This window comes from Scomber scombrus, chromosome 17, assembly GCF_963691925.1.
Source record: "Scomber scombrus chromosome 17, fScoSco1.1, whole genome shotgun sequence".
NCBI lineage: Eukaryota > Metazoa > Chordata > Actinopteri > Scombriformes > Scombridae > Scomber > Scomber scombrus.
In genome coordinates, this window is record NC_084986.1 from 18,518,609 (window position 1) to 18,532,474 (window position 13,866).

The following is a 13,866-nucleotide window of genomic DNA, read 5'->3' on the forward strand; positions in this document are numbered from 1 at the left end:
GGCACAAGATGTGGGAAACTGTTAACCTCAGAGTTCCTGATTTCTGCAGTTTTTAAAGTAGTGTATGATAGGCCAACCCTTTCAGTGGACACGCAGGTGGATCCTATTACTGCCTGATGGGGATCATTGTGAGGGTGTAAATCTGGCCTGGGCAGCATGAAAGAGGCTAGTTGCACTAGTTGACTTCATGTGTAAAAACCACATTTAATTAATTAGGTGTTCTACATTTCTGTACGTCTTTTTAGTTTACAGGTAAATGTGGAACTTTGAGAAACATACATAAAAAATACTTGACTTTGTCTTAGTGATCATCTACACCTCTTATTCAGACACATATGAGCAAAATAAACCAGGGTACAAGCAAAAAAATAACTTTACAAGAAGTTCACAAACTCTTGACGGTAGAAATAAAGAAGAAATATGGAATAATAAGATGTCCCAAAGTGAAGATCCAGGGCCATAATCTACCATAGATTTTAAAAAACAAACAAAGAAACAAAACAAAACAAAACAAAAAAAACCCTTACATATTCAGGTTTCTACATCCCAAAAATTAAATGTAAAAATATTTATTATAGGCTATCGGAAAATGGCTGCATGGGGTGCACACCAAAAAAGTGCAAATACATCAATAAACACATTTTCTTTAGCTTTTATCAGTGGAGAATATTGTTTTGCATGGAAAAAAACTCAATACATTTTTATTCTCTACTGACCAGTGAGGCCAATGTTTTTATAGACTTTCACCTCACATAAAATGAAGATCTGAAAGTGAGTCAGTTTAATTTTAGTGACAAAGTGCATATTGTGTGTTACTTAAATGAGACACAAGGATGATAAAATGCCACATCAAATTTAAGACTAGTTCAGAGAAAGTCCTGCAGGAAAAAGAACAGATTTAACACATCAGCTCCTGAGGAGATTACTACATTTTCAATCAGTTTGGTGTAAAAAGAAATCTATTTAAAAAAAATAAAACAAGCCCAGATGTGTTGGTGATGAAGTCGCTCCAATCACAACATATTTAGAGGATCTGCTCCCATGATAAAGCTTTGATTTGGCTTGTGTTGCAACCCGATGGGTTTGGCAGTGAGCCTGCCAGCAGTGCTTTCTCACAGAGGACTGAAATGTCAGAGTGTTTTTACTTACTTCACTCGCTGCTGCGCAGAGAGTCAGTGTCATGTCGTTTCACATAAAAAAGTGTGAAATGCATGTTAAATGTTTTTAGTTTTTTCCTCAAACATTAAAAATACATTTCAAATGATAACCCAAGCACACAACAAGAAAGCATCCAAACAGAAGTGCAGTTTACTTTGAGAATATTCGGATATAATTGTCATCATACGGTGATGTAATTATTAATAATAATAATTTAAAAAAAAAAGCAGTATTAAACGTATTTAAAATTGCAGTAATTTCTCGCAGGGTTTTTCCGAGATCCGAGCAGTCTCTCCCTCCCTCCCCTCTCTTCTCCTCATTTCTCGCCCCTCCCTGTTCCCTGTAAAAGGGAACAAACTGCCTTCGTGCCCGCTGTCCCGCCTCCAGCTCCTCTTGTCCCGTCCATGAAGCTGCTGCACCTCGCTCCCTCCACTGACCTGCTGTGTTTGCAGCATTTTTTTAAAAGAAGAATATGAAAACTGAACCACCCGGATAAAAGTTATTTTCATGGAAAGAAAGGCTCCAAGTCCTGGTAGGTAACAGCTCTACATCCTTACACTAAATCTGAGTGGATTTAAAAGTGATATACTTACTGATAAATAGGGTTTGGTGGGAGAAAAAAAACGTGTAATTGAGCAGCATGCAAACCACTCTGAATTTCTTGAGGATTAGAGACTGGAAAACACACAGAGAAGATATGTACACATGCTGGAAAACAACACCTGCTTAACAATTGCATGGAATGATGTGTGGGTTCAGTTTCAACTTGTTGCCTCTCATTTCCTCTAAGTTAGTCTAGTCCGCACTGTAATTTGAGCTTCTGGTGATAATCTTGCACTTGAGCCCTCAAGAAGTGACTGTACCTCACGCCTCTTCACTCAGTCCAGCTCAAGCCATTTCCTGTGTGTGCTGTATTGATTTTTTTTTTCCCTTCAGAGGACTAATGTGTTCTACAAACAGTGCAGTCAGATATGTCTCAGCAGACATCTATCCACACAAATGAACCACTCATAATACTGATTGTTGATGTTTTGTCAGTGTGTGTATTTTCTTGTCATGGAAAGAAATCTATAAAACTGACACGGTTTCATTTCTCATTGTGATGTCTCTTAATGTGTCATCAAGACCATGGGATATGGGCAAATCCTCCACCGGCATGGGAATGAGGGGGACCAGGTCCACCTCAACGTGGGAGGGGTACGACATGAAGTGGATCCAGACACGCTGCTACGCTTCCCTCACACACGTCTGGCTCGTCTGCTGCGCTGCCAAAGTGAGGCAGCGATCCTGGAGCTGTGTGACGATTACAGCCCGACTGAGAAGGAGTACTACTTTGACAGGAATCCCAGGGTTTTCCTCTGTGTGCTCAACTTCTATCACACAGGACGTATCCACATGATGGAGGAGCTGTGCGTCTTCTCCTTCAGCCAGGAGATCGAGTACTGGGGCATCCAGGAGCTCCACCTGAGCCCCTGCTGCAGCGACTGGTTCCACGAAAGGAAGGAGTACATTGAAGACAGAGACTGGGACATCAGGAGCGATGACCAGCAACAGCCAAGCTTTGACTCTTCCTTCGAGGAATTGTCTGCCCTCGATAAAGACCTGGCCAAGTTCAAAGGTGCCTGGTGTGGGGAACTTAGGAGCTACATTTGGCTCCGGATGGAGGATCCAGGTCACTCACGAGGCTCAAAGGTCATCGCTGTGGCTTCTCTCAGTGTAGTGTTGACCTCTATCGTTGCTATGTGTGTCCACAGCATGCCTGAGTTTCAGCTTGTGGACGTCAATGACAGACCCATTGAGGACCCTGTTCTCACAGTCCTAGAGGAGATCTGCATTGCCTGTTTCTCGGCTGAGTTCATCATCAGGCTGATTGTTGCGCCCTCCCGCAGGAAGTTCTTGGGAAACCCTTTAAACATCATCGATGTTGCCTCCATCTTGCCATTTTACGCCACTTTAGCTCTGGAGACAGCTGATGAGGACGCCGCAGAGGAGAATGAGGACCTACAGAATGTTGGGAAAGTGGTGCAGGTTATGCGTCTCATGAGGGTTCTCCGAATCCTCAAACTGGCCCGGCACTCCATTGGGCTGCGGGCGTTAGGTGCCACTGTCCGCCACAGCTACCAAGAGGTGGGTTTGCTTCTTCTCTTCCTCTCGGTGGGGATCTCCATCTTTTCTGCCCTCATCTACTTCGCTGAGAAGGACGATGAGGAGACTGATTTGGACACCATCCCTTCAGGCTGGTGGTGGGCCACCATCACCATGACGACAGTCGGCTATGGTGACACCTGCCCGGTGACGCTGGCGGGGAAGATAGTGGCCACCTTGTGTATCATCTGTGGACTATTAGTGGTGGCTCTGCCCATCACCATCATCTTCAATAAGTTTTCAAAGTATTATCAAAGAAACAAAATCATGGAGGAGCAGGGGATCACTAAACCTGAGAGACAAGACCCAGACCTTCCTTATTATAACATCAGAGACTTGTTCACAGAAAGCATGTATCCTTTCTTAGGAGGTATCGCCTTCAGGAACAGTGAGGGCAGTGGTGGAGACGATACAGATGCCTCCAGTCTCCAGGACATAGAGGTGTATGATAATGACACTTGTGAAAATAGGTCCGCAAAATGAGATTCTTGCCATTTCACCGAATGCTGCTCCCTTTATGACTGCGAGTCACTCCGTGCCTCACAGGGCAGAGCGCTCCATCACTGATGCTGCCTTCCTGCACTGTCTTCCTCCTGCAATTTGACAGAGAAATATCGCGGCCATGAAGTGTTTGTTTTTTTCTACAAGGGAATAGATTGTGATATACAGCGTTGCTAAAACCGAGAAATCTAAAGGGAATTATCTGAACCTTGCTCAGAGGTTTGAAAGCCCATTTTCTGCTTGAGAAAACTGCAATGATGCATGTAGGAGGCCATAATGTTAATGTTTTTCAAAGTAATGCTCTGTATTGATTAGTCTTCTTGCTGAAAGTTTAGCAAATGCAAAAGTCTAGAATGACAACAATGCCGTCGGATGTTTAAAAATGGTATCATAGATCTCTAAATTGACTGATGTTACACAGTCTGCATGAACAAAAATAAATGCATTTTGAAAGAGAGAAATAAAAAATAGTTATTAATAGTAGAATTATGCAATATTATAGATGTTGATAAAGAGAGAGACACAAAGGACTGTGGAAAGCACTGATATGAGGTTAATGTTATTACATTTTTGTTGTTGGTCAGTTGTGTTGGCATGTTGGGGGTAACTTTTGTTGACATGAAATAAAAACTGACTCAGTGAATCAGAAGAAAGATGCCTCTAATTTGTGACATGGCATACAGTAAACTGCAGCTGGCTCATTCAGACAGTTCATCCACTGAGGTTCATTATATGTGTATTAATTGTTATATCAGGAAAATGGTGTGCAGGATCTTGTAACACTTTCTGACAGAAATGACTCTACAATCAATATAGAAATCGTTAACAATGCATTTTCTTCAGTGGTGAAATGTACTAAAAATGCAGAGAAAACTTTACCTATTCAGTCTTTTTAGTTCCTGAAAGTATTGATTTCCTGTCTCGTGTTATCATGTCCGGTTGGGTGAACTGCTGTCCTACTTGAGCGAAAGATGTCAAATAAATAAATGAATACTTCTCTATGCAGGGGACTTTAAGGTGTTGACACAGTTGGCCAGAAGCATCTTCTCTCAAAGCTAAATCCACTGAAATGCTTGTTGAAATATTCATCTCCGTCATTGCTGTTGTGGCAAACACATTTTTTGACTTATTTCTTATTTCGTACTTGTCTTGGTTTCTTATCTACTGCCTGAATTTGACAGTTCAGCAATTGAAATTTGTTAGAAAATGAAAGTAAGTGAAGAGTCGGTTGGTTGCCTCCTACAGATACAGTTTGTACTTCACTGCGGCTGTGTGTAAATAGTAACTGCTGCCTAACCTGAATAGATAATCCAATTACAGTCTCATTATTTGTTAATAAAAGTGAATGAGTTTCGATTACTGGGCTTCCCTGTATCAGGTGCATCACATAGTAGATTAGCATATTGCTTAGTCCACCCTTTCTGTGTTTTGCTTTTGTCAGCTGCCATTTATTGTAATGACAAGCACAGAGTATTGTTCCAGACACGCATTGATTATCTTTATGTAGTGTACTGGATGCATGCAGGAGTGAAGAGCAGATAACATGCACTACATGATGGTTGGTTAGCAAGTGACAGGATATATCTTGACAAATACATTATAACAGTGGTTGCCATCCTCAGGGTCACAACCCCTTAGGGTCCCGAGAAAAATCGGAGGGGTCACCAGATGAATAAGGAGATAATAAATTGTGTTCTGTTACTCAAAATTATATAAAACTTTTTGACTTTTCTCTAATTTTTCCTCTTTTTCTGTGAAGCTCTTCAGGACCCTACAAGCCCTCCAACATAAGCAGGACAATCACCCTAGTTGAATATCAATAACTTGTGTCTATACTGAAGCTATAAGTCTCTCAGAGACTTTTTTTTTAAGGCTCACAAGCCTCTTCTTACGTTCAATTACTCTGGCAATAACTTAGGTGTTTAAATTTACACATTGTCCCTCCATTAACACTAATTAACACACAGACTAGTCTCTAGATGTTTACATACTGTAGATAAACTGCCAAGTGTTGCATAGCTAACCAAGTGACAAAACTAACGTTAGCTTAGTTAGCAAAGTGTTATGCTAGCATCAGCTAGGCTAGTATAGTCCAATATTTTCTATTCTCTCTAAATTGCCAGAACTAGCTCTGAAAAAAATTCCCCCGTGGAAGTATGAATAAATAAATAAACAAATGTAATACCAAAATTTACAAATAATTAATGTTACAGTGATGCTACAGTCACTTCCTGTTTACAGTTGATTTGTTTTAACTGTTTTTTACAAAAAAAATAGAAAAAACCTACATACAAGATGTTTACAGTTGATTTCTGATAGATTTAAACATCATGAAAAGTTTGTGAATCAATGCATTACACAAAGTGAAAGGGAGGTAATGAGGTAAGCATTGCAGGATTATTGGCAGTAAAGTGTAAACAGAGGAGTAAAAATGATTTATGGGTACCATGAAATGATAATGGCTGCATGATGATCATTACCGCTGCTACTCTGGGACTTTGGCTAACACTGTTACAAATGTCACTAGAACACTTTTAAGAATAGGAATAATTTAACAAAAGCAGTCTTCTGTGAAAGCAGTGAAAACACACCCTGGGTACAGTATGTAAGATAAGAAAATAAGTATTGGTGTAAAGTAACACTATTATTGAGTTCTGCTCAGTTGAAATTGGGTTTGAAGGCTCTCAGGACAAATCTCTAATCTTTATTTGATGTTTGTGTGAACATTGATCTCAGTCTTTGTGTTGAGGAATCCATCGCAGGAGTTGGAGATGACAATCCAGCACCGACGGCAACAGATAATGATAGTTTTGCTTTCCTCACCATTACTCCCAGCTCCATGGGTTCTGTTGAGGGTAGTGGATTTCAATATTCTGTCACTTTGCTGCCAGCAAAATGCATTCGATATTGACCTTATGTCAAGCTGTATATCTTCTATTTCCAATAATTCCCCACAACAGCTGGCGTCTCAAATGTTCACAAAGTTTGTTACAGAGAAAGTTGCAGATCAGATTTTGACATCTTAAAAATACAGATGACAAAAGGAAAAACAATACAAAGTTAAAAGCAAGTGGTCAGGATTGTAGTCCCCCCAAATGTATCAAATACTCCTAGACAACAGAAAGAAAGTTTCCAGGTCTCCAGGCATTAAATTATGATGCTAAAATGCTGAATCCTGCATTTTTTGTTGGTCTAAAGGCGGTCAAATGTAATCCTAATGTTCTGTTTTTGGACAAAAACTGAACTATTTCTATTATCAAAAAAACTCTGCTGTAATCAGTTTGTGAAATATTTAACTGCAGAATCCAAATCTCCTAAACTCCCTAAAATCCCCCAAACTCTCAGAAAAAAATACAATGTTGTAGTTGGTTTCTGAGGCTCCGGGCCAAATAGTCTCATTTACAGTCTTTGGTGTCGAAAAGCAGAAAGATATATAGAATATTGCACACAGAGAGGGGATGAGCAGTGGGTCATTTTGGGCCCACACCTTGTGTATTCCCTGGGGTCCTACATATTCTGCATCATACCAATTCAGTCATCTGTGTGGAAACAACTGTTATTTTTATGTTTCTCCACACATTTATTCACCGTTTTGTCACCAGTATGTAAGGAAACAAAGAAAAAAGTGAATTCCTCTCTCTGAATCATATACAATTGTGGCCTTTCTAGTATGTTCAGTACATGAATGGCATTGTTTAGATTGTTGTTGACTGCAAAGAAGAAAGTACCAATTACCTGTAAAGGTCACAGTTAGTGTGTCAGCACAAATGTCACTGTTGCAGAAATGACAATTTTTCCATCCTGCACGAGGAGAGCTGTGCTTCGAGCTTCCTGTTTAGGTTTTTTTTCTTTAAATGATCATGATCATGATTACAATACTGCTGGGACAAACAAAGTCGTAATCCACAGCTGATTGTATGCGATGGAGCATTAAAACACCAGCATAAAAGGTGTCACTGAGCAATTGAATTCCTGTCAGAAACTCTGTGGTCAATTTCATGAGTTGGAAGTAAAAACAAATCAATATAATATATTTAAGCCTTTTCTTTCTGTTTGAGATTTATATTTGTCATTGCCGACCAGCACTGTGATGCTGATTTGAAGTGAGTTGTTTTTGTGCAGAACAGAGACAGTGATGTTTCTCAGCTTGCAGTCTTGTCAGGAGGGGACACTTCAGCAGAATCTGGTGAACATTCATTTTAAACAGAAGTCACTGCAGAGGTTGACGGAGAGAGCCAAAACATGGCAGGTGTGCACACCGATCAATATGTGCAGTTTTAGTCAAGTTTTTCAAAGAGAAAACATAAATCTTCCCTTTAAAAATCTGACATTTGCCTCCAGGTAAGAGTATACACATGTAAATTACATAAAGCCTCAGGGTCTGTAGAGGCATTTGTCCCTCTACCTCACATAAAAGGAAAAGGTCACTGCAATGATTAATGTGCAAAAGGTAAAGGGGAGTGAAATTCTGCTGGAGCAGTTTGCACCAGCTTTAGTTAAAAGTTAGCCTGGTTATAACACAAGCATTTAATAAGTGAAGCTTTACATATGACTAAATTAAAAAGGGTTACAATAATACATTTAGATATTGAAATATTTGAAATTTGAAATTTTTCACTAAAATAGACGTCTACAATATCAGCAATTGTGGGTTTTTTTTTTAACATGACGTCATCACAATATAAAGTCTATGGGCCAAGCAGGAAACCGGGGGAAACACTACTGGGCATTTTCAGTGGGCCACACAGCGAAGGAGCAAAGCTGGAAGCTAGAAACTTTTTTGCTGTATGCGCCAGAGGGGATAATCCTTATTGGACTGAATGGATGCCATTTTCGGTCCATTATCCAGCTTTTACAATACAAAGCTGCCAAAACATACTATGAACTCTGAAACACATATTTCTTCATGGATGAATAGTTTACCAAAGAAATACCTCAGTTTTCAGGAACGCTAACGTAGCATTATTTTTGGTGTTTCACTGCTGGTGAAGTGACCTACTGTTTACAGTTTATTGCTTTTGAACACATGCTTTACACATTATTCAATTTTTTTTTTACTAGCATAGACTTTGACACTTTGTTTATATTTGGATCCTGCCTTTTTTCCCCTCATGCATGTGTATTAAACTGAGACTGGATGGACATTGTTATTGTACATTTCAATAATAATTTATTACACTGACAGTGGTTGAGTTTTGTTTAGCTTATCAACACATACATCTGCTTTAATTCAGAGACGACTGTATTTATTGTAGTTGCCCTTTCTTTAGATTCTCAAGATTGTCTTTTCAGATTCAGAAAACTTTATTTTCTATCACAAACTAATGGAACGTTTTAAACATACAGTATGTGTTTATCTAATGCCTATTTATAGGGAAAAGCACATAGCATGGACCAGTGCCACATATCACTGTATTTATAAAGTCCTCGCTACTTAGGGCTTTTATGGTGCTGCAAATATACATACCTCAACAGGAAAACACATACAACCACACAGAGTACAAACATCAATACAGAGGGAGTCCACATTTCTTACTTTAGGGTGTTATGCACAAACATAAAGATAAAAACTTAATGGAAATAAGACATGTTTTTTAAAAAAAAAAGGATTCAAATCTGGATTATCCCAGTGTGACAAAAAATCAAGAGTTTCTGAGCCAGTTTTAGCTATTCCACAAAAGAAAATCCTTTAAATTGTCTACGGCTAAACCCACCTTCACCTCACTTTCGATACTACAGTGTGACTGATCCCATTTAGAACAAGGGAAGACTGAAGCATTTCAATTAGCCTCTTTAGCCATGCCTATTGTGCACCATTACAGTCTTGCCCTAGGAAACCCCCAGCAATTATGAGGACAGAGATAAGCAGATAATCCAATGTCCCGTGGTATCCCTATCAGTGGGGGGGGGTTACACATCCTGACCTCAGTGCTGTGCTCTCAACACAATTCCAGCTCACCACTCAGCAGCCTCGGCTCCACAGGAACTTGCGGTATTTGCCTTTGCAGACAATTTCAATTCCTGTTTGTTTGGACAGGTTACGTGAGGTTACAGCCTAAACACTGCAAGGTTGAAGCAGAGCTTTAAAAATCCCAGTACATAAGAAGTAACACTCACATTTACAAGACAACTGTGTTGTGTACTTAAAATTGATCTTTTAAGTTCTAAACAACATATTATGCACATTTCCATGTCTATAATTATATTCTTGGGTTATACTGGAATATATTTGCACGATTTAGAGTTTAAAAAAAAATCCTTATCCATATATATATATATTGCTCCTTTATGCAGCCCCTCAGGTCAGCCTCCATCTCAAACAGGGTGTTTTAGCTCCTGTCTCTTTAAGGCCCCCTCCCTTCTGATTGGTCAGCTTCTTGAAGATGTCCCTTGCCAGACTTCCCCTAGCTACTACAAACAGTAGTAGTAGGATTTCACTACTACGAAATGCAAACTTCTCAAATACTTCTGTACATGGTTGAGCCCAAATCCAGTCAAAAATTTGTGAATGGACAATGTGAACAACCCATGGAACAATCTGTTTGTGGACATGCACGACAAACTGATGTAATAACAAAGAGGAAGTAGAGGTATCTTGAACTGCAAATGAAATGTTCAGAGCAGGTTGAATCCCTGAATTTTGACTTTTAGGGAGTATTTTTGCATACATTCACCTCAAGTTTAACAATATAAAAATAACCAAATCACAAAAAGCATGATATGTCCCCTTTAAAATAATCTTGTTCCACAAAAGTGCACCATTCCACCGAATAGAAATATTCAAAGATCTTTCAATTTAATCTGACATATTTGGGATCTTTAGAAATGTCTGGATCTCCACTGAAATCTCAAATAAAGTTATGTCTATACATTGAGTTTTTAGTGACTGATCCACCGGCAGGCTGCTGCTTGATTTTTTTTAATGGTTATTGGTCTCGCTGGCAGGGGCAACAATTGGGGAAAGACAATATTTTTGCTGCAAATGCAACCATTATTTGGGTGTTTCTACATTATTGGATTGATATAACATTATTCAAAAGCCATTTCCAGTAGCAGATTTCATTTTAGGGAATTCATGTTGCTCTGCAGAACACTGTTTTTTGTCCTGGTATCTTTTGCCGGCCCAACCCTCTCCTCTCTCTCTCCTCCTTTCTTCTGATTCATTAGCAGGACTCAGAGCCCCCCTGCCCTCTTTTACTGCCTCCATTAAATCCTTGCTCTCTCCATGGATAGTGAGAGCATCATCCGAGCTAAGAGCCGAAAGCATGCACTCGACATTTTTCATCCGATCCACTTTATCTTTATGCCGGCCCTGCCCAGCTCAGTGTCCCTGTGAAACACATGAATGAAAAGTAAATTCATTACATATAATGCTTGTGAGCCTGTGAATAACAGTATAAAGGATACAGGGTGTCTCAAACTTTAACAGCTACTTCATACCTGCTTTCCTTATAAATGCTGTGGAGGATAGTGAAATAAAATACATTGTTTGATCAACATAAACAGCAAAGCTGACAATAGTGTCCCATAAACATTTTACTTGGTTCTGAAATCTTAGATGGTGTGTTGAATGTCTCATGTACCTAAATACAAGGATGAGGGAATATCCACTTACTGTACTTCAAACCAATTTCTCAACAGACAAGACAATGAGAAAGAATTGGGAGGGAAGGTGTGGATGACAAAATTTTAGTTAAAGCTTCACCACTATTATTGGAAGATTGCAGGTAAATCTTTTAATGATGATCCCACCCAGGTTTACCAGTGAACTCCCCCTCAGCTCGAGCTTTCTGTTCTTCGCTTTGGTTTTATGGTCCACAAATGTACTGTCTCACTGTTCTAATCAGCCTCAATTCTAGCTGTTTTGTTTATTTTTCCAGAAAAATAACTGACCATATGCTACCTAGCCAGCACCAAACAGAAAACAGACAAAGTTAGCAACTAGCTCATGAACATTGTAATATAGGAGGTTCCAAGGAGGTATACCATCGTGATGGGCATCGGTCAGGATGCATGGAAACAAGACCATGAAACTTGTATTCACTCAAGAGGTTTATTTCAATAATGTAGATTGTGGTAGTGAATGAAAAGTGGAAAGAAAAAGACACATGGGTGTCAATATCTGAAAGAAAAAGAGATACAAGATTAAATGAACACAAATCAAATCATCCTCATGTCTTTAAAGGGGTACATTGGGTTTCAATTAAACTAAATGTAGATATGACAAAATGTGGACTAAATGCAACTTCTTACCAGATATGCTGCCCCATATGAAGGTGAAAGAGAATGAGTGGAAAAGAGGGCTGTCTTTAAATAAGGCTTGAGTGTACAGGTGAATTCAATTAAGATAATCAGGGGTGAACCAACCAACCAATCAGTGAGAAGGAAAGGAGAAGACAGGAAGTGAAGTGAGGGAAAGGAAGTGGAATAAATTAAAGTAAGTAGTTAATCTTTACAACAAACATAGTGGAGCATTTGGCTATCGGGCAGTGCTGGGGACCAAAAGGTGAAAGAAAAAGATGAATAAAAGAAGAATAAATAATGTTGCTCCTGGATGTGTAAATAGTCTGTTTGCTGACATGTTTTCCACATGAACTATAAAAGATGACAATATGAGGGTGGACCAAACATTCCCATACCAGTTTGCCGGTAGTGCATTCTTACAGGTTGGTGAAACTAAAATTGGGCTTAAAAGGGAGAAGATTCACCACCAGGAAAAATCAAGACACAGTGGCAAAATATAACTACAGGAAAGGTTTTTTAGGAAAGGGAGAAGTGCTGGGACAAGTGTATTCTATCTTAAGGAGAGTACTTTAAATGAGATTAGAAAGTTACTACTGAAATATTTATAGCCACAGCTTCTTTTTTTTGGGTGACAATTCTGGGGCTATTTGGGTCCACGTCAATTTTGTGTTTAGCTTGTTGCGCTGCCATCAAGTGGCCAAATAAAGTAAATTAGTCCATCCCTCGACACCTAAATTCCAATTGCATTGTATATGAACTGAACTCTTACAGTTAAGACGCTGAAAACTTGCAGAGACAGCAGTACCTGTTTCACCTAAATGAAATGCTCTGCCTACATGCAGCTGGCAGGCAGTTGTATAATTTTCTTATTTTTATCCTATAATAATAAAATCCATACATCCACAAAATCCACCAGTGCTGAACCTGAAAGCTACAGGAACATTTATTTTTTATTTTTTAGAATCATCTTAGGTGAACTTACTGTGCCATGTAATGCATGTGCTGTATAATTGTGTCCACTCGGCCTTTCAGAACATCAATAAATGTAATAAAAAATCGATGAGAATCTACAGCTTTATTGAACTCTACTTTAGTTCTAGCATGGTTACTTTTTATGCATCGCGGTTTAATCTCTCTGTAATCGGCTCTTTGATTTACTGAGATATTGTGCATTTGAGAGTTTTTGGCAACGCAAACCCATATCATAAAGTTAATGGATGATGTTGATATTATGACCACTGCCCTAAGGTTCTCAGTGAAGAGCTTTAAAAATGAAATAGAGAGACACATAAAAGGAAATATATCGTCTTTTAAATATGGGCTTTTTCAACCTCTATCTATCTATCTATCTATCTATCTATCTATCTATCTATCTATCTATCTATCTATCTATCTATCTATCTATCTATCTATCTATCTATCTATCTATCTATCTATCTATGAAAACAAATGGACTACATCATAATGTGATTGCCGGGGGAAAAGCCAGTGCTTCTGTCATTGATACATGTGGTGCTATAAAGACAATCTACCCACAGTAACATGTGAAAGTGAATGAATCTGACAACTTTAATGGTGACAAACTATCAGGTACTGTTGCACCTCCCTACTAACTGCAATAATGATGGTGAATGGAGAAATTACTTCTACATTTCCTCCAAAAAAAGTTTGTCAAAGTTTAGGGAGGCTGACCTCTGCATCCCAGCCATGCTGCCTTCAGAGTCATCTCTCTCTCTCTCTCTCTCTCTCTCTCTCTCTCTCTCTCTCTCTCTCTCTCTCTCTCTCTTCTCTCTCTCTCTCTCTCTCTCTCTCTCTCTC

At 39.1% G+C, this 13,866-nt stretch overlaps 1 protein-coding gene across 1 annotated transcript; it reads left to right on the forward strand.

Moving 5' to 3' along the window:
• The first annotated feature begins 2,286 nt into the window (after positions 1-2,286).
• Positions 2,287-3,786, forward strand: LOC133997817 (potassium voltage-gated channel subfamily S member 3-like). The gene has a single exon (XM_062437530.1). The coding sequence runs from the start codon at positions 2,287-2,289 to the stop codon at positions 3,784-3,786; it is 1,500 nt and encodes a 499-aa protein (XP_062293514.1).
• Positions 3,787-13,866: the final 10,080 nt, after the last annotated feature.

Coding starts and splice junctions, on each gene's coding strand:
- LOC133997817 (XM_062437530.1), top strand. CDS start 2,287: ATGGGATATGGGCAAATCCTCCACCGGCATGGGAATGAGGGGGACCAG.